The following is a 19,000-nucleotide window of genomic DNA, read 5'->3' as shown; positions in this document are numbered from 1 at the left end:
CTGCTGATATGTGTAATACTCTGAAACTTCCTTGACTCTCATACACTTGGCAGATTTATCATTTCTTCTTATTTGCTCTACTTAGGGACGTGCTGCCTTAACACAAGAGAAAGAGGAATTTGCCCATGAACATAAAGAAATGAAGAACCTCGAAGCCATCGTTCAAGATATAAAACCAACTGCCCTCATTGGTGAGCTTTGGCTTCTTCCCTGTCCTGTAAACCCTATCCCCACCCCACGTGGGCCTGATTTGTTTCCTTACGGTTAATTTTTAAAAACTTACTGATTGAGTTCTCTTAGTTTTGACTGCACTGGGTCTTTGTTGCTGCGTGAGGGCTGTCTCTAGCAGTGGCTGCTACTCCTGTTGCAGGGCGTGGGCTTCTCACGGAGGTAGCTTTACTTGCTGTGGAGCACGGGCTGGGGGCCGTGTGGCTTTACTTGCTGTGGAGCACGGGCTGGAGGCCGTGTGGCTTTACTTGCTGTGGAGCACGGGCTGGAGGCCATGTGGTCCTTTAGTAGCTGTGGTCCACGGGCTTAGTTGCCGCACGGCGTGTGGGCTCCTCCCGGACCAGGGATCGAACCCATGACCCCTGCACTGGCAGGCGGGATTCCTGTCCACTGTACCACCATGGAAGTCCTCTTGCTGCTAATCTTTGAGACATTCTTTAGCTTTTTGAAATCCTGATCTTTGGAATTCCACAAAGTTACCTATTCCCTGAAGCAGCAGTGCCCTCTAGATGCCTAGATTTAGAAATTCAGTGCTGCCTTCTTAATGTTACGGGTGATGCCAGCTGAGGGGAGTGGTTCCCTCTGCCAACTGTCAACCTGTCAATACCTGGCACATCCAGCACTTTGCCAGGTCAGTTATTCCAAATAGACAGTGGCTCTTGAATGGGGGTGATTTTGCTCCGTTAAGAAACATTTGGGAATGTCTGGAGACATTTTTGTTGTCCCAGTTGGAGGGAGAAGGTTAGGGGCTGCTGACATTATTGGATGGAGATAAAGGGACGCTGTTCCACCTCCTCCAACACCCAGGAAAGCACCCCCGCCCCCAACAAGGAATTGTCCAGCCCAGAATGCTCATAGGGTCAAGATTAAGAAAGACTGAAAACAGAGACTGTAATTTCATGTGTCTTTATATACTCCCCATAGCAGACAACTCGGTAGCTTCTATACTGCATGTGCACATAAAGATGTTTAATGTGGACGAATTTGATGTGGCTGGAAAAAAAATCTCCGAGTTTCAAAGCTTTATATCCTTTACTTTGTGTGTATAATGCCAGCCCTGACTTGGTCTTACATTCCAGTTCTAGAAGCTCCCGTGCAACAGATGACAATATTGAGAATAAGGATGAAGACCCTAATAGAAACAAGTACTTACTCCATGACAGGAGCTGTAGTAAACCTTCATTGTTGTTTTTTTATAAAATGTGTTCCATCAGGAATCTTACTGTTTAAAATTTGCATGATGCTAATTGCTTTATTCGTCTGTTCAAATTCTTTCAATGAGTCATACTTTAGTCTGTCATTGAATGGGATGATTGACCTAAGTGTTAGCTCTGGATTATAAAACATGATTACTTGGTAGCCTCAGATACTGAAATAAACTTCTAGAATTGTTTACAGAGAGGTAATATATATTAGATACATTTATTTTTCAATAAAAATGCCTGTTATCAGAATTCCTAGTTATTGGTCATTAAATCTACTCATGAGCCAAATATTAAAACTGTTTTTTTTTTTTTCATAGATACCTGTAGATGTATAACCTTAAAGGCTATTGGTATTAATGGACATCTCTTTTTGTCATTTTCATACAAATATTCTATATTTTGCTTAGGGTATATTACAAAATGACCTGACGTGTCTCATTGTTTGGGGGGGCGGGGCGTTGGATTAAATAACCAATGATGGTCCTGTTCACTGGTTTCTTGTTTCTGTGTTAGGAGTTGCTGCGATTGGTGGTGCGTTCTCAGAACAAATTATCAAAGACATGGCAGCCTTCAATGAACGGCCTATTATTTTTGCCTTGAGTAATCCAACTAGTAAAGCAGAATGTACTGCAGAGCAGTGCTATAAACTGACCAAGGTAAAGCAAAAAAACAAAAAAAACATAACTGACATTTTCATAGTCGAATTGTAATTCTTTATAGGGAAGCCCAGGGTATCTAAGCTGCCTGCCAGTTAACCTTTAAACATTTTACAACCAAGAGTGAAGGAGAAGTGAACAGGTCGGGAAGCATAAGAACCATATCCTTTTTTAGAATGTCATATAAATCCTGTTCTTCAATAAACCGAATAAACTTTGTAATGTTTTATTGATAATTTTCCTTCAGTGCTTTGGAAGTATCTAAGATCTGAACATAAAAGTTAAAGAGGAAAAAGCTTGATCCTAGATGCTTATTAAAATAACTTTTAACTAGCTATTCCTAAACACTGAAGCATACAGTATAAAACCACAGCCTTATTTTTACTTTGCTGACTGCTCCTGGGTTTGGATATTGATGATGTGGATGGAGCATTTGGGCAGTTATTTTCACATCCAGCCAGGTTGGTATAGGCATCCTTAAAGCTTCAATACATAACTATTTCCAAAACATGTGACTTTCATATTCTGTGTTTATTAATATGTACTTGACAAGTATGTTGCCGAGAGCTCCTTTTCCCCTTCAAAGACTTGAAAATGTCATTGCAACAAAATAGAGGTTGAGTCACACATATCTAACACTTTTATTTGGAAATAAATATAAAATGAACTAGAAAAGATAAATAAGACAGAACTATAACACTCTGCATAAATCAAACTCGATGCATAAATAAACCTGGATGGCCTTACTTCTTTAATATTGTATCCTTAAATGCTTATTACTGGAATTTATGAAATTTTGCAGAGGAGCTACTCCATTGTTTATTTCTCTTTGGAATGGCATTAGTGCCCTAAATAAATTTTTATCCCATCTCTAGACTAGGGAATTTGCTTCACATAACTCAGTCCTCAAATCCTTAAAGAAAAAAAAAACCAATAACAAAATCTTAGCATGGTGCATTACACATAATAGGCATGTAATAAATAAGTGCTTAAGTATTTATTTTGTTTCGGCATATTTCAGTAGGCCTCAAAAGTTGATAGATTCAATGATAGTAGATGTAAACAAAATTAGCCAAATTTATATAGTTGTGTTTTTAAGTTTGAATGTGTCTGATATAAATGACCTAAACGCTTATGATTTTGCCTAATGCTTTTTGTTGCTATACATAAAATTAAAAGTCATTTTGAAGCTGAAAACACTGGTTCAGCCAAAGGATTACAGAATGAGAAACGGGCTACCTGTTGCTGGGTGTGTGTCTCTATTGGTGCAGGCACAGGTGAAAAGTTACTAGGAAAGTTTAAAAATACAAAATACAAAAAGATTCTTGAATGCTGAAAAATGATAATTATACCAAAATGGTATGGAGAGGTTTCCTTCTCCATATTGACAGTCTGTATTGATGAGAATATTTAGCCATTATTTATTTAGTACCATGGGTTTCCCAGGTGGCTCAGTGGTAAAGAATCCACGTGTAATGCAGGAGAGTCGGGTTCAATCCGAGTCGGGAAAATCCCCTGGAGAAGGAAATGGGAACCCACTCCAGTGTTCTTGCCTGGAGAATCCCATGGACAGAGGAGCCTGGTGGGCAACAGTCCATAGCATCACAAAGAATTGGACATGACTGAGTACACACACATTTAGTATAATACAATGATTATATTGTATTAAATATATCATATCCATAAAACACAGTGATTGTAGAGTGATAAGCAGGAGAAAGAGTGAAGGACAGGAGAGCAATAAACAGGTGTGTATATAATATTGCAGGTCTCTTTTTCAAATATCATTCTCAAGGATATATATCAATTATGTATGTAAATGGTAATTTAGTTACATTAGAGATTTGCTTATAATAGAACATTTTATCTCCTAATGAGAACTGAAGGTATCAGACTTGTCTGAAAACAAAACCTACTTTTGTGAAAAATATGACAAGTGTCTGATAAACATCTGGATGAGAATTCCTGTTTTTTTTCCTCATCTATTTTCCTTTTTATATCCCAAATAAGGTTGACTTGTTATTATAGTTTACCTTTACAGAAAAGATGAAGTGAAGTGAAGTCGCTCAGTCATGTCCTACTCTTTGCGACCCCATGGACTGTAGCCTACCAGGCTCCTCCATCCATGGGATTTTCCAGGCAAGAATACTGGAGTGGGTTGCCATTTCCTTCTCCAGGGGATCTTCCTGACCCAGGGGTTGAACCTGAGTCTCCCGCATTGTAGGCAGATACTTTACCATCTGAGCAAGTTAATATAATATCATAATGGTTTTAGACTCTAGGTGTAAGAGGGATGAAATTTATAATTCAGTCTGTTTCCATTTAAACTGTACTTTGGGGATTTAGTGCTGTTTATGCTTTTCAAGGGCATTGTGATGCTTTATTTGTTGAGGGTTTCCTATTCCTGTTTTCGAGGACTGAGTAGTTTTATCTATATCGCCTCCCAGATCACACAGATGCCACCTCGCTTTGACTGGCAATCTGGAATCTAGCCCCTGACAGGCCCTGAGTTCATGCTGTCTTAAAACTTGTAAATATGAGGTTCCTCAAAAACATGAAAAAATATTGGATTGGTCAAAAAGTTCATTTGAGTTTTTCCATATGAACTTTTTGGCCAACCCAACATTAAGACTAAGGGAAAAAAAATATAAAGACAGTTTTTTTATAATTATTGATAATTTATTCTTATTTGCTATTCCCACCTGTGCTAGTGAAATTTTTTCCTCTGTGACTTTCCAGATAATTCTTTACAATATATAAAATTTGTCCCAATGATGACATGGAAGCGTGTTGACCCCTAAACTCTAACCTTCAATGTCAGCCTTTCTAAGACTCAAACCCCAAACTATCACTTTTGTCTTCAGAAGCCTATAAGTGGAAGCCTCTAGGCTAGAGATGGTTGGTGGCCCTGTGTGTTGGACCACCCCCAAAACAGGCGGTGGTCTTGGGGTCTGTACTTGGGTAGTCTGTACTTTATATGCTTCTCCTAGGAGTAGAGAGGAAGATAGAGAAAAGAAATAAGCACCCACTGCAGAACTTATTGCCAACATCATGAGAGCTTGCTCATTCACACTTACTAGGGAGTCAGTGAAAAATTAGACCTCTTTCTAAACACTAAATAGTTGAACTCTTCTCTTAGGATCCATCTGTTTGAGACGCCTGCCTCTTTTCACAGTTGTGTGTCTGTGTTGCAGGGTCGCGCCATTTTTGCCAGCGGCAGTCCTTTTGATCCTGTTACGCTTCCAAGTGGAAAGACTCTTTATCCTGGCCAAGGCAACAATTCCTACGTGTTCCCTGGAGTTGCTCTTGGTGTTGTGGCGTGTGGACTGAGGCATATCACGGATAAGATTTTTCTCACCACTGCTGAGGTATTGTAAAATACCGTCTGTTTGTCAAGGCTGTGAAATCTCAAATCAGCCCGCTGTAGGCCGTCTGCATTTTATTTATTTAGTATTTCAGTTCACTCCCTAGAAGGTGTAAAGTCCAAGGATCAAATCTTTCCCCCAAGGGGAGTCGGGGGTGGGTTGTAAGTTCACACTGAGTCACTAGCAAGCATTGTTCTTCTGTAGGCAGCAGACTGTGTTCTGTTCCCTTAAAAGGGACCTTTTTTAAATTGATGTACAATATTATATAAATTACAGGTGTACAACATAGTATTCCACAATTTTCAATGGTTATACTCCATCTGTGCCTATTATAAAATACTGGCTGTATTCCCGTGCTGTACAATATGTCCTTGTAGCTTGTTTTATACACAATAGTTTGTGCCTCTTAATCCTCTGCCTCTGTTTTGCCACTCCCCCCTTCCCTCTCCCCACTGGTAACCACTGGTTTGTTGTCTGTATCCATGAGTCTGCTGCTGCTTTGTCATATTCAGTATTTTGTTGCATTTTTTAGGTTCCACATACAAGTGACATCATACAACATTTATCTTTCTCTGCCTGACTTATTTCACATAGCATAATGTCCTTTAAGTCTATCTCTGTTGCTGCAGATGGCAAATTTTCACTCTTTTTATGGCTGACTAGTATTCCATTTGGAGAAGGCAATGGCACCCCACTCCAGTACTCTTGCCTGGAAAATCCCATGGACGGAGGAGCCTGGTAGGCTGCAGTCCATGGGGTTGCCCGACTTCACTTTCACTTTTCACTTTCATGCATTGGAGAAGGAAATGGCAACCCACTCCAGTGTTCTTGCCTGGAAAATCCCAGGGACAGGGGAGTCTGGTGGGCTGCTGTCTATGGGGTCACACAGAGTCGGACATGACTGAAGCGACTTAGCAGCAGTATTCCATTACATGTATATACCACACCTTCTTTATCCATTCATCTTGATGGACACTTATGTTGCATCCATATCATGGTAGTTGTAAATAATGCTGCTCTGAACATAGGGACACGTGTATTTTTTCAAATTATAGCTTTGTCTGGATATATATATATATATACACACACACTCTGAAGTGGAATTTCTGGGTCATATGGTAGTTCTACTCTTAGTTTGAGAAACCTCCATACTATTTTCCACAGTGGCTGTACCAGTTTGCATTCCCATTAACAGAGTTCAAGAGAAGGAACTTAAAAAAAAAAATCTGCAAATTTTGATCAAGTTCTGTGACAGTAATGAGACAATGAAAATTTTTGTTTCCAAATCATGAAATAAGTGGTAAATATTTTTCTCTATGGAGAACCTTCCTAAATGATGACATTTTGATGATTTGAAATGAAAGTCTGACTTGGTATAGTGAAGAAATGTTTATCATTCAGAAATGCAACCACTCTGGTATTTCAGCTAAGAAGAAATTAAAACAGAGAGTTTGGTGTTTGTAAAATCATTAAAAGGACAGATTTCCCTTCAGGAAAGATTCCCAGAACACCACACAGCAGACCCAGTAAGGGCGCTGTGTTAAACTACCGTTTGGCACTCTGAAGGATCTGAAATTTCATCTTTGTTATTTAGTCGCTAAGTCGTGTCTGACTCTTTTGCAACCCCATGGACTGTAGCCTGCCAGGCTCCTCTGTGCATGGGATTTCCCAGGCAAGAATTTTGGAGTGGGTTGCCATTTCCTTCTCCAAGGGATCTTCCGACCCAGGGATCGAACCTGCGTCTCCTGCATTGGCAGGTTGATTCTTTACCTCTGAGCTACCAGGGAAGCCAAAAATTTAACCTTACTTGCAGGCTAGCAGGTCAGCCTGCCACAGATTCACAAATGCTGGCAAAGGACACAGAACTCCTAGGTCAGAGAAAGAGGAATTTATTACTCATGGCACAAGAGACAATGGGAACCTCAGGCTCCCATCAGTTTCCCTTCCCTCCCAAGCTTCGGGAGGATGACACAATGGTTGGACCTTCATTTGTGAAAGTGTGAGCTTGTGATAATCAGAGTGTTCATCTCGTTGATACTTTTGAGGATGCAATTCATGAAGGAGAAATTGAAGCGAGTTTCTTCTCTTAAAATTAACCCACTGCACAACATGCTAACTGAACCGAACCACATCCAAAGTGATTAATGTTCACATGATTTCATCACACATACAGGTTTGTCTCTCCACTGTGAAAGATGTTTATGTTATTGGCGTGATCTCAAGCAGCCTAATCCCAGGTTTCGCACTTGTCATTCCGTGAGAACAGATGTCTGTCAGCCCTTGTGCTCGGCTTCTTTGTCTTCACTGCACCATGGCTCGGGTTTCAGAGCTTCTCTGACTCAAAAAGTCGTCTTAAACATAAGTAGATGTCTCCTTGCTGAGAGCTTTCAGAGTTGCTCTTACATTAAAGAAAATGTTGTCATTGTCTTTTCTAGCAGACACATCAGAAGAAGAAAGATGATCTTTCATGGTTGCCAGTGATTTCTTTCCTAAATAACTCCAGCACCCTCTAGTGACAAATTTCTAGCCAGTGATCTCTCGGGCTGAATCTTTCAGCCTTTTCATCACTTTCTCCTTAGGCATCACATAATATTTCTGTTTTGTATGCCACATCAGTGCTTTCTTTGTGTCCCTTTCAAGTCCCTTTAAAAAAATTTTATTAATTTCTGCTGGACAGCAAAGTGAATCAGCCACATGTATACATGGATCCTTTCTTTTTTGGATCTCCTTCCCTTTCAGTTCACCACAGAGCATTCCCTGTGCTATCCAGTAGTTACCTATCGACTAAGCTTCTTCCCCAAATTCATTGTCTCTTGTTCTCATTTTTCTCTTTTAATTTCTGCTTTCAGAGATCTCACTCTTTCTCTCGTTTCCATTGTCATCATCCTGAAAGGGGCCAAGAGTGTGTATCTCTGTTCTTATCTTTTACCACATCTCCTGTGAACCACTGGGTATTTCCACCAAAATGCCCTGCTGTTTCTTTAAATACAGATGTGAAAAACCACCTTTCATCTCCCCTTACCCTCACTATCCGCATTTCTGTTTGTGACACCCACTTTGTAAGCAGGCTCCGAAGCTTGGAAGACTCACCTTCTTTTTATCCTCCCTAATCCCAAAGCCTTGAAATACACCACGCCTCGGAACAGCCATGGACTGCCCTGTGTATCGTCTTGCCCTGAAATGATTCCTTCCCCACTGGTCTAAGCCTATCTTCAGGTCATGGCTTAAGTCCTACCTCATCCTTGGCTCTCTCTGTGACTGCTCTGAATTATTTTTATCTTTCTTCTTAGCCATGACTGTTTTTAGCAAACACGTTGATATTTCATTTGGTTCCTAGTTGTATTATGCTTTCAAGAGTTTCACATATCAAATAGTCAAGTCTTGCCTTATAATTAAATCATATGTGATTTTCTATACAAACAGAAGGTCTCCCATATACCTCTTTGAGAAGACCGGTAACATCTAACACCATGCTAAAACACATAGCAGAACCTTACTAAATACTTATTGAATTATATAGAACTAGTCAACAGTGTTTATCAGTAAGAATCTAATGCCACAGACACGCCTCTTGCTGTTCAGTGGCTCCGTCGTGTCTGACTCTTTGTGACCCCATGGACTGCAGCATGCCAGGCTTCCCTGTCCTTCACCATCTCCCGAAGTTTGCCCAAACTCATGTCCATTGAGTTGGTGATGCCATCCAACCATCTTATCCTCTGTTGTCCCCTTCTCCTCCTGCCTTCAATCTTTCCCAGTGTCAGGGTCTTTTCCAATGAGTTGGTTCTTCGTATCAGGTAGCCAAAGAATTGGAGCTTCAGCTTCAGCATCAGTCCTTCCAATGAATATTCAGGGTTGATTTCCTTTAGGATTGCCTGTTTTGATTTCCTTGCTGTCCACAGGATTCTCAAGAGTCTCCTCCAGCACCATGGTTCAAAAGCATCAGTTCTTTGGTGCTCAGCCTTCCTTGTGATCCAACCCTCACATCCGTAAATGACTACTGGAAAAACTATAGTTTTGACTAAATGGCTCTTTGTCTGTAAAGTAATGTCTCTGCTTTTGAATGCACTGTCTAGGTTTGTCATAGATTTTCTTCCAAGGAGCAAGTGTCTTTTAATTTCATGGCTGTAGTGACTGTCCACAGTTATTTGGAGCCCAAGAAACTAAAGCTGTCACTGTTTCCATTTTTTCCCCACCTGTTTGCCATGAAGTGATGGGACCAGATACCATGATCTTGGCTTTCTGAATGTTGAGTTTTAAGTCAGCTTTTTCACTCTTCTCTTTCCCCTCATCAAGCAGCCCTTTAGTTCTTCTTCGCTTTCTTCTTCGCCGTTAGAGTGATATCATCTGCATATGTGAGGTTGTTGATATTTCTCTCAGCAATCTTGATTCCAGCTTGTGATTCATCCAGCCTGACATTTCTCATGATGTACTCTGCATATAAGTTAAGTAAGCAGGGTGACAATATATAGCCTTGATATACTCCTTTCCCAGTTTTGAACCAGTCTGTTGTTCCATGTCCAGTTCTAACTGTTGCTTCTTGACCTGCATACAGGTTTCTCAGGAAGCAGGTCAGGTGGTCTGATGTTCCCATCTCTTTAAGAATTTTCCACAGCCTCTAGAGTGCACAAAAAGAAGAATGCTGTTATTAACAAAAGTAGCATGTAAGAGATCTAGGTGAATATTTTGTTTGGCCACTGCAGATCTAGTAACTGTTAGGATTATTGTCAAAATGCTAGTTGGCTCTCTTATGAACTAGAAATCCCACGATTGCCACCAATCCCAAAGACTATTCCTGCACATTTTTATATCATAAAGAGATTTTTGGCTCTCTTGGTTCTCTGGACAGTCTCTTGGACTTAGAGTGTTCGGGGTCAGCGATACAGACTCCCAAGTAGTCTGTGCGGCAGCCTGGAACAGCCTCCTTTCTCCAGTTCACATCTGGGAGGCAGACCTGGTCCTCCTGCCCTCACACCCCTCCTCCTAAATCACCTTCCCCACCCTCTCTGATGTCTGCCCAGAGGACTGTAGAGGGGATCCCCTGACAGCAGCATCTGGAGCAGACTTTGATTCATGTAAGTCACTGGGTAACTGAAAACCCAGCTAATTTTAATATTCATATAATACTATCTAATGTATAATCTAAATTCAAATTTTGTCAGTTATTTATAAAAGACCTTTATAACTTGCAGACTACTCTTCTCATATGCAGCAACATTTCGGCCTTTCTGTTTCTTTTCTGGCAGTGGCCCTTTGAAGAGTACAGGCCAGTTGTTTCTTGCAGTGTTCTCATGATTTAATTCAAGTTATGTGGTTATAGGGTTTGGTTTAGTTGGCCCAATAATCATGTCCTTCTCAGTGCATCACATCAAGAAGCTCATGATGTCAGTTTGTCTCATTTTTAAGCTATTTTATTGAAGTATGATTGACAAAAAGCCACACATCTTACAACTTGAGTTTAGAGATAAGTATACACCTTTGAAGCCATCACCACAGTCCATACCATAAACAAATATATTACCTCCAGAAGTTTTTCCCACCTTCTTTATTATGTGTGTGTGTGTGTGTGTGTGTGTGTGTGATAAGAACATTTAACATAAAATATCTACCCTTGTAGCACATTTTTATGTATACACTGTTTCTTTTAGAAATAGGGAGTGTTTGGGGACAGCCCATGCTGAAGCTGGTTAGATGAGTCACATGATCCAAAATCTGTGTAAAATTAATATCCTGCTTTGCAGTGTGACTCAGAAATAGCTTTATCAGTCTCTTAGTCTACCTCCCGTGTAAGAATATGTGAGCTGGGAGTAAGGCATGACCAGCCTCCCCACCTCTGCTTTCAGGTCCTTTCCTATCACTTCTCTCATCTTCCTCTGAATTCTTTACCCCACTTGCCCGGTGCTCTAGTGCATCGGGTCAGAAAACTGCCAGCATTTCATGGTACAGTATAAGAGGAACTGAGTTAAGAGGAAATGCAGATGTTCATCACCATCTTTTCACTAATTGTCTTCTCCCACCAGTCTCCAAACACACTTGCATACACACACCAGTCTCCAAACACACTCGCACACACACACCAGTCTCTAAGCCTCTCTGAGCTCCATTTTCCATTGAGAAAGGGAGAGATGCAAGTGCCGATGGCATTCGTGTGATCTGCTTTTATCTGTTAACGATATTCCCTATTTTCCTCACAACTACCACGTTGTATGACATGAAGTATTTTTTTGTCTTTTTGTTTGTTTTTTAAGGTCATAGCTCAGCAAGTATCAGATAAACACTTGGAAGAGGGCCGGCTTTATCCTCCTTTGGACACCATTAGAGATGTTTCTCTGAAAATCGCAGAAAAGGTAAAACGACTGTGGTTAAAGCCTCATTGTTTTTCCTTCCTTCTATGGCTAAGTTTGCATATTTAGACAGTGAAACGGTAGTAAAAATGCACTTCCTTGAAATATCTGTATCCACTTCTTCTGTCAGAAGTCAGAGAAATGAGGCATGGTGCCCTGACAGAGCATAGGAACTGTATTTGATCCTTCGGCATGGGTTGAATCTTTAATTCCCCTACCCTTCTTTTTCTCTCCCAGAATTGAAGTAATTCATCAGGCTTTCATTTCAGCTAAGCTTCCCCAACTTCACCCTTTTTTGCTTGGTATTTTCCATAACACTGTGATAGTCCCCACAATATTGCAGATATGATTGAGTGACAGTTAGGCCTTTAACCACCCATGTCTCTGTGATATGTGACATCTTACAAATCACAGTTGATTAAATTGGGCAGGAAGCAAAACAGTGAGAACAGAGAACTCCAAGCTGTGGAGGTGGCAGATGAACTCTTCAAGGAGCTAGTCAAGAAGAACCTTTGTCTTCGGTAACTAAGAGGAGAGAGAAAGGGACTTTTGTGTAGGCTGGTTGTATTCATCTGCTAGGGCTGCCATAATAAACTGCCACCAGCCGGGTGACTCAAATAGCAGAAATTTACTTTCTCACAGTTCTGGAGGCCGGAAACCTAAGATGAAAGGGCTTGGCAGGTCCAGTTTCTTTGGAAGCCTCTCCTTGTCTTGCTGATGACCACCCTCTCCCTGGGTCCTCTGTGACCTTTCTTCTGGGTGCGCCCATCCTTGGGGTCTTTCTGTGTGTCCGTATTTTCCATTTTTATAAGAACACCAGTCAGCTTGGGTTAGGGCTCACCCAAACAGTCTCATTTTAAATTTATTTTTCTCTCTAAAGGCCCTGTCTCCAAATACAGTCCCACTCTGAGGTACTGGAGGTTAAGGCACCAACATTTTGGGGTAGCATACTTCAGCCCACAATAGTAGTCTTATGTTGCAACTAGAATTTCTCAACCTCAGCCCTGTGCACGTGACTCTTTGTGCACTGGGTAACTCTTTGGTGTGGTGCCGGGGTCCAGCCTCAGCAGGATCCAGGGGGTACCCTCAGGATGAACGGCGTCAGCGAGAGAGAGAGAAGACACGTGAGACCAGCCTTGATAGGGCCAAATCTGCGAGGGAGAGAGAGAGAAAGAGAGAGAGAGAGAGAGAATGACCAGACAGGGGGTGCAGAGTCTGGCAGAGTCTGGCAATGCTTTATTTTTTACCATAGCTTTTATACCCTAAGTTAGTGCATCTCTAAGGGGAAGATAGTTTAACATTACATCAGCTTGTTCGTCACGAAACCAGGGTGTTTTCTGCATACTTCTTTGTTTATGAGGGTCTTGTACATTATCTTCTGGCCTTGGGGCCTATTAACATTTTATGCAAGTCAGGTGAATGTAAACCTATTTTCTGTTTTTATGGTGACCTTAACTGAAAGGTAACAGTGTCATAGGGAAATAGTACAGAGCAGAACTATATTCTTGTTAATACAAAAATTAATCTTTCTGCAAAAGTTGTCAGTTGCGTTTATCTAAGAAGTTTACCCCATACAGACTCTGCGGCTTCAGTGAGGCAGCTTTTGCCTAGCACTCCTGACTGACAATTAACAACCATCTCATTGTTACCACACTAGGGCTAAGTTCTTATTTCTCTAGATCTTTAACTATATTAACAATGGTTTTTATAACACAACCTTAGCACATTAAAGGCAAAAATACAGCAAGCAAAACACAGCAAACAAATCACAACCCAATAACCACCTATAGGATAATTTTCTTATGTTTTCTAATAGGACTCCTTTACCCCTTAAAAGAGCTCTCTATCTATTAGGGCTTTTATATAATCAGGTTCTTTATGCTATTTTATGATTAGGATATTATAAGCAATCATGCATATTAGTGCCAAGCGCATAGAATGCATTTGGCTAACAAACTACCAGCAAAGGAGTTTGAATTAAAACACTCCTTTCACCCTAAATAATCTCATAAAATACCACCACCTGGGAAACTTATTGATTAAAGTTCTAAATGGATTCTTATTTGGGAAGAGACTGGGGAAGGCCTTCCTGCCTGTGTCAGAGTCCATTGAGGCAGGCATCAGAAAGACAGATATCATCTTTAAGGTGAGAGCCGGGGGTAGCTTTTCGAAATCCCTGAAAACCTGATCTGCCTTGCCTGCCAGGCTTTCTCCTCGTGACCTTGTCATGGGTGGGATCTCGTGAGCTGGCCTTTTCAAAAACCCCTGAAAACCTGATTCGCCTTGCCCGTCAGGTTTTCTCCCCTGTGGCCTTTTTAGGGGTAGGGTCTCGTGTACTGGCTCCCGGCAGTGTGGGGCCATCTCGGGGGTTATAGATGGTTCAGCAGCATCCCTGGTCCTTATTCACCAGACGCCAGTAGCCTCTGCAACAGGTGTGACAACTGAAAATGTCTCCAGACATTGCCAAACGTCCACTTGGAGGCACAATTGTTCCTGGCTGAAAGTAAAAATTTATTAGCAAATTTATCAAAACAATCCCGCTTAGGATTCATACATCATTATTTATCTTGTTTATTGAAAGTAAGTGCTTCAAAAACCAAGTAATGCTTCAAAAAAAAAAAAAAACCCTTTAATTCTGCTTGGTTATCTGTTCACGGAAGAGTATGCTCATAGTTTCTCCCAGTTTGTCTCTACTAGTTTTAAACCCCTAATAGTTTGGATTATTAATACATGGAACATCACATTGTCATGTTAAGTTCCTTTTGAAGATTTCAATGCAAACGAGTAGCATATGATCAGAGGACGAGTGAGATGATGAAGGGCAGCAGGAGAGTACAAAGGACTCAGACATTTCTCCAGGCAAGAACACTGGAGTGGGCAGCCATTCCCTTCTCCAGGGGATTTCCCAACCCAGGGACTGAACCTGGGTCTCCTGCATTGCAGGCAGATTCTTTGCTGTCTCAGCCATCCAGGAAGCCCAAATTAACATACTCCTAGTTTCTCCTCATTTGTATCTACTTAATAGTTTGAATTATTAACACACCAAACATCACATTTTCATTTTAAATTCTCTTTTAAGATTTCAATGAAAAGGAGTAGCATATGATCGACTGGAGGAGAAAATAAGACGATGAAGGACAGCACTCAGATATCACACTTTATAAAGAGAGGAAAAAAAAGCTGAGTGCATAAACAGAAGCTGGGAAACCAGGACAAAGAATCGGCTTCAGGGAGGAAGGGGGTATAGTGGACTGACGATTGTGGTATCCATGGTACATTCAGATGTACGATTCTCACAAGTAGATGGTGATGACTGAAACTTAAAGAGAGGCTGGATGTAATGACGGGGGGTCGTCTGTGTGTGGTAACAGGGGCAACTCTCAAGGTAGTTGCAGTCGCCAAGAGAACAAGTGGAAACGAAAGAAAACTGAGGCTAGAACCCAGTTCATTATTCTGACCAGAGAGAGATGAAAGAAGCCAGTTTAAACTGGAGCTGGTTAAAAAGAAGAGGCCCAGAACTGAGCTGCCCATCAGAAATCAGAGCAGACACCGTTTCAGGATGGGGGGTGGAAGTTATGAGTGACAGAACCAAATCCTAGTGATAAGAACAGAGGAAGACATTTATTTAGTACTTAGGAAGCTTTCAGAAACCTTTACAGACACAACCACAGTCCCACAAGAAGTTGAGAAGTCAGGGAGAATTAGGAAAGCAACAACATATAAGCCACTCTCCAAGAGAGTCTAGCATTGACAAGAGGAGAAAGTGAATATCTCACTGATGGAGAGCATTGTCAATGCAGTGTGTCCCGGGAGCCGAAAGAGGAATGGATTTGCACAGAGTCTGTGTCAGGAATGAAACAGAACATCTTATTATAAAAGTGATACAGCCATTGCAAAACAGGCACAGGAAAACTTTTTGGGGTGATGGAAATTTTCTGAAACTGGGTGTAGTAACAGTTGCCTATCCCTCTGAATTTACAGAGGTAATTGGATTATATGCTTGAAATGGTTGAATTTTGTGGTCAGTGAATTGTAACTCAAGAATATTTGTTAAAATATAATAATACCATCTCATAGGCATTCTGGAAAGTGGAAAATACCTGATATTCTACTTTTCTAACACAAGTATTGTCATCATTTTGGTGTGTTTGCTTGTAGTCTTTTTTCATTGGGTTGCTTTCTTTTCTAACATCAATATAATAAGGTATGAGCATGTGTTCACATACTTTTGATCCCTATTTTTTATAAGCATTTATCCATAATATAGCACAGTCTTTATAACTTTAATTTTTCAGAAATGCATAATTTTACATTGGGAAGAGATAATCATTCTAATAGTCTTCAAAATCACACTTATTCAAATAAGTTTGTCATACAAATAGCTCTTTAAGGATCACGTTCTTAAAAAACTGGAGTGAATTAAAGAGCACATGTGAAATGATTAATTTTGACAGTGGAATCCTTTTTTCTCAACACAGGGGAAGAGAGAATATCAAGACATGGAGGAGATAGTTTGAGATGATGATAGAAATTGAGATAGTTTTCTCTGATTAGCTGGAATTTTCTCAGCAAAGTGAGGAGAATCAAATTGATACTGGATGGGAAGGGAAGGTTTGAAATTGACTTGTGGGAAATTGACTTGAGAGGAAGTTTTTTGTGTGTTTGTTTTTGAATTTTAAAGAATAAAAGCATCATGTGTAACCACGTGGGCCCAAGTAAGGTTAGGAAAGGTGTGATATGTCAGGCGACAACTATGAAAGGAGAAAGACGGCCCTGAGGGTTCCTGGTCAGGGGCTAAAGTGGGGACTGTGACAGGAAGACGTGGGGACAAGGTTCTGTGATACCAGTGGGTTAGGGAGCATGGAAACTGCCCCCAGCGCCCCACAGATTAGGGTGAGAGTCGCCCTAGCCGTGGGATGGAAAAAGAGATTCTGTAGGAGGCTGTGGTCAGAATCGAGATTGCTGGAAGTGCAGGATATCTGAGTTCAAACTCAGCGGGGTGTTTAAGGCATTGAGTTCAAGTTAACTATCAGTCAGGTCATTTCCAGGCTTTTAAGATGACTCATCTGAGAACTTCTGGTAGGATCACCCATGGGTAAATCCCTGGCAGCCACACTTTCCTTTGTTGCTGACATCATAGTCTCCTCTTGTTACATGATTGCATTTTCACTTGATATCTTTGTGATGGTGTGTTCTTACTATAATACACTGAAGTTTTTGGAAACAGGCAAGATGTGGATTATTTTAATCTTTTGAAACAGATATAAAATTTCTTTTTTTATGGAGGTATAGTTGATTTATGCTGTTGTATTAATTTCTGCCGTACAGTAAAGCAATGCAGTTTTATATATATATATATATATATATATACACTTTCTTTTTTATATTCTTTTCTATTATGGTTATCATATTCAATATAATTCCCTGTGCTCTACAGTAGGACCTTCTGTTCATCTCTCCTGTGTATACTGATAATACCTGACATCTGCTGACCTCAATCTCCTACTTCAGTCCTCCTCCTTGGCGACCACAAATCTGTCCTCTGTGTTCATGAGTCTGTTTCTCTTTCATAGATAGGTTCATTTGTGTTGTGTTTTAGATTCTACATATAATTGGTATCATATGGTATTTGTCTTTTTCTGACTTATTTCACATAGTATGATAATCTGTAGTTGTGCCCATGTTGCGGCAAATGGCATTATTTCATCCTTTTTTTTTTATAGCTGGGTAGTATTCCATTGTGTATGTTCACCATGTCTTTATCTATTCATCTGTTAATGAAATCAGATGAAAAATTTCTGATGTGCTCATCATCACCTATATTCATTAAAATAATTAATATTCTTTTTTTTATTTCTAGATTGTGAAAGATGCATACCAAGAAAAGACAGCCACAGTTTATCCTGAACCCCCAAACAAGGAAGCATTTGTCCGCTCTCAGATGTATAGCACTGACTATGACCAGATTCTACCTGATTGTTATCCTTGGCCTAAAGAGGCCCAGAAAATACAGACCAAACTTGACTAGTAGCATAATAGCTGACATTTCTAACTCCATTAATGAGGTCTTGAAGTCTTTCATAATTTTCAAAGATTGAAATCTTTTATAACAATTCATAATACGCTAGATTAAGATAATTTTACTTTAACAATCTAAAAATTTACAGAAGAATATTAATATACTTTAGTGTGATTATCTCATTGAACAATTTGCTTCATTTACTTTCTGGTTATTTATGGTTTCCATCTTAATTATTTTGCCCAAGTTCTCTTTAAAAGCTACTGTAACTACCACTGAGAAACCCATCATTTTCGTATAGGGAACTAAGGGGAAGTCCAAAATTAATAATAAATTGATATGATCAGTATTCAAATCCATAATTCTTTTGTTGCTCACTTTATTAAAAATTGACTTAAAAGATTAAAATCAATTTAGGCATGGACAGACTTTCGCTAAAAACAGAAATAACACTTACTTTGTTGCCTAGAGAAAAATAACTCCTCAGGTGTTTTTATTCCAATCCTGGATTACATGTGCTCTTTTGATGCAACTGACTTCTAATGTTTCTAAGAAAGATCATTGCTGTTTACAATGCCTTGTGCAGCCTTAGATTTTAATATTCTTTTGAGATTATTCCATCTCCTTATCACCTTGGTCCTCCGTCAGAAATCCCTTCGTAAAAGCACCTTTCTTACTCCCTGACCAAATGCCCTGTCCTTCAGCCCTGCACATTGCTGCTGGGCCCTCGCAGACCATGGCCCTGTCCTGAGGTTGGTGCCTTCAGCTGAGCACAGCCTGAGAAGTGGGCAGAGCAGAGAGAGTGGGGAGCATCTGAAGAAAGGGCTGCCTGTGGGGTCAGCGTCTTCAGACACACATCTCCAGAGCTAAGGCAAGCGGGGTTCCCAACTGAGCGACCTGCCCAAGTGTCCCCTTGAGTAGCTCAGGTAACTAGGAGCTCGTTGTGTTACAGCAAACTCACTTTCCTCTGAGTCTGAAGGAGATTTTGTCACCTCTTCCCCAATATCAGGAACCCTCTTTACATCAGATGTTAAAATATTCTAATGACTATCAGTAGTTACAGTCCAGAAATGAATGTTAATTTCAGGTTTTACTTTAGAAATTAATAAACCAATGGAGACAAGTTAAAATTCTTAAGCTCAGGTACAATAACATTTACTATTTATTTACAGAATTATATGGAGAC

The 19,000-nt window shown here is 40.3% G+C and overlaps 1 protein-coding gene across 1 annotated transcript in view; it reads left to right on the top strand.

The window, feature by feature from the left end:
* The window catches only part of ME1 (malic enzyme 1), a 197,130-nt gene extending 178,954 nt beyond the window's left edge, over positions 1-18,176 (top strand). The window contains exons 10-14 of the mRNA XM_070449842.1: positions 86-191; positions 1,947-2,089; positions 5,284-5,457; positions 11,700-11,798; positions 17,656-18,176. Coding sequence (XP_070305943.1) covers positions 86-191; positions 1,947-2,089; positions 5,284-5,457; positions 11,700-11,798; positions 17,656-17,823 — 690 coding nt within the window. The 3' untranslated portion in view covers positions 17,824-18,176. The remainder of the gene's footprint in view (positions 1-85; positions 192-1,946; positions 2,090-5,283; positions 5,458-11,699; positions 11,799-17,655) is intronic.
* The last annotated feature ends 824 nt before the right edge of the window (positions 18,177-19,000 follow it).

This window comes from Odocoileus virginianus, chromosome 19 (assembly GCF_023699985.2).
Source record: "Odocoileus virginianus isolate 20LAN1187 ecotype Illinois chromosome 19, Ovbor_1.2, whole genome shotgun sequence".
NCBI classification, from domain to species: domain Eukaryota; kingdom Metazoa; phylum Chordata; class Mammalia; order Artiodactyla; family Cervidae; genus Odocoileus; species Odocoileus virginianus.
This window is presented reverse-complemented; position numbering and strand designations above follow the sequence as displayed.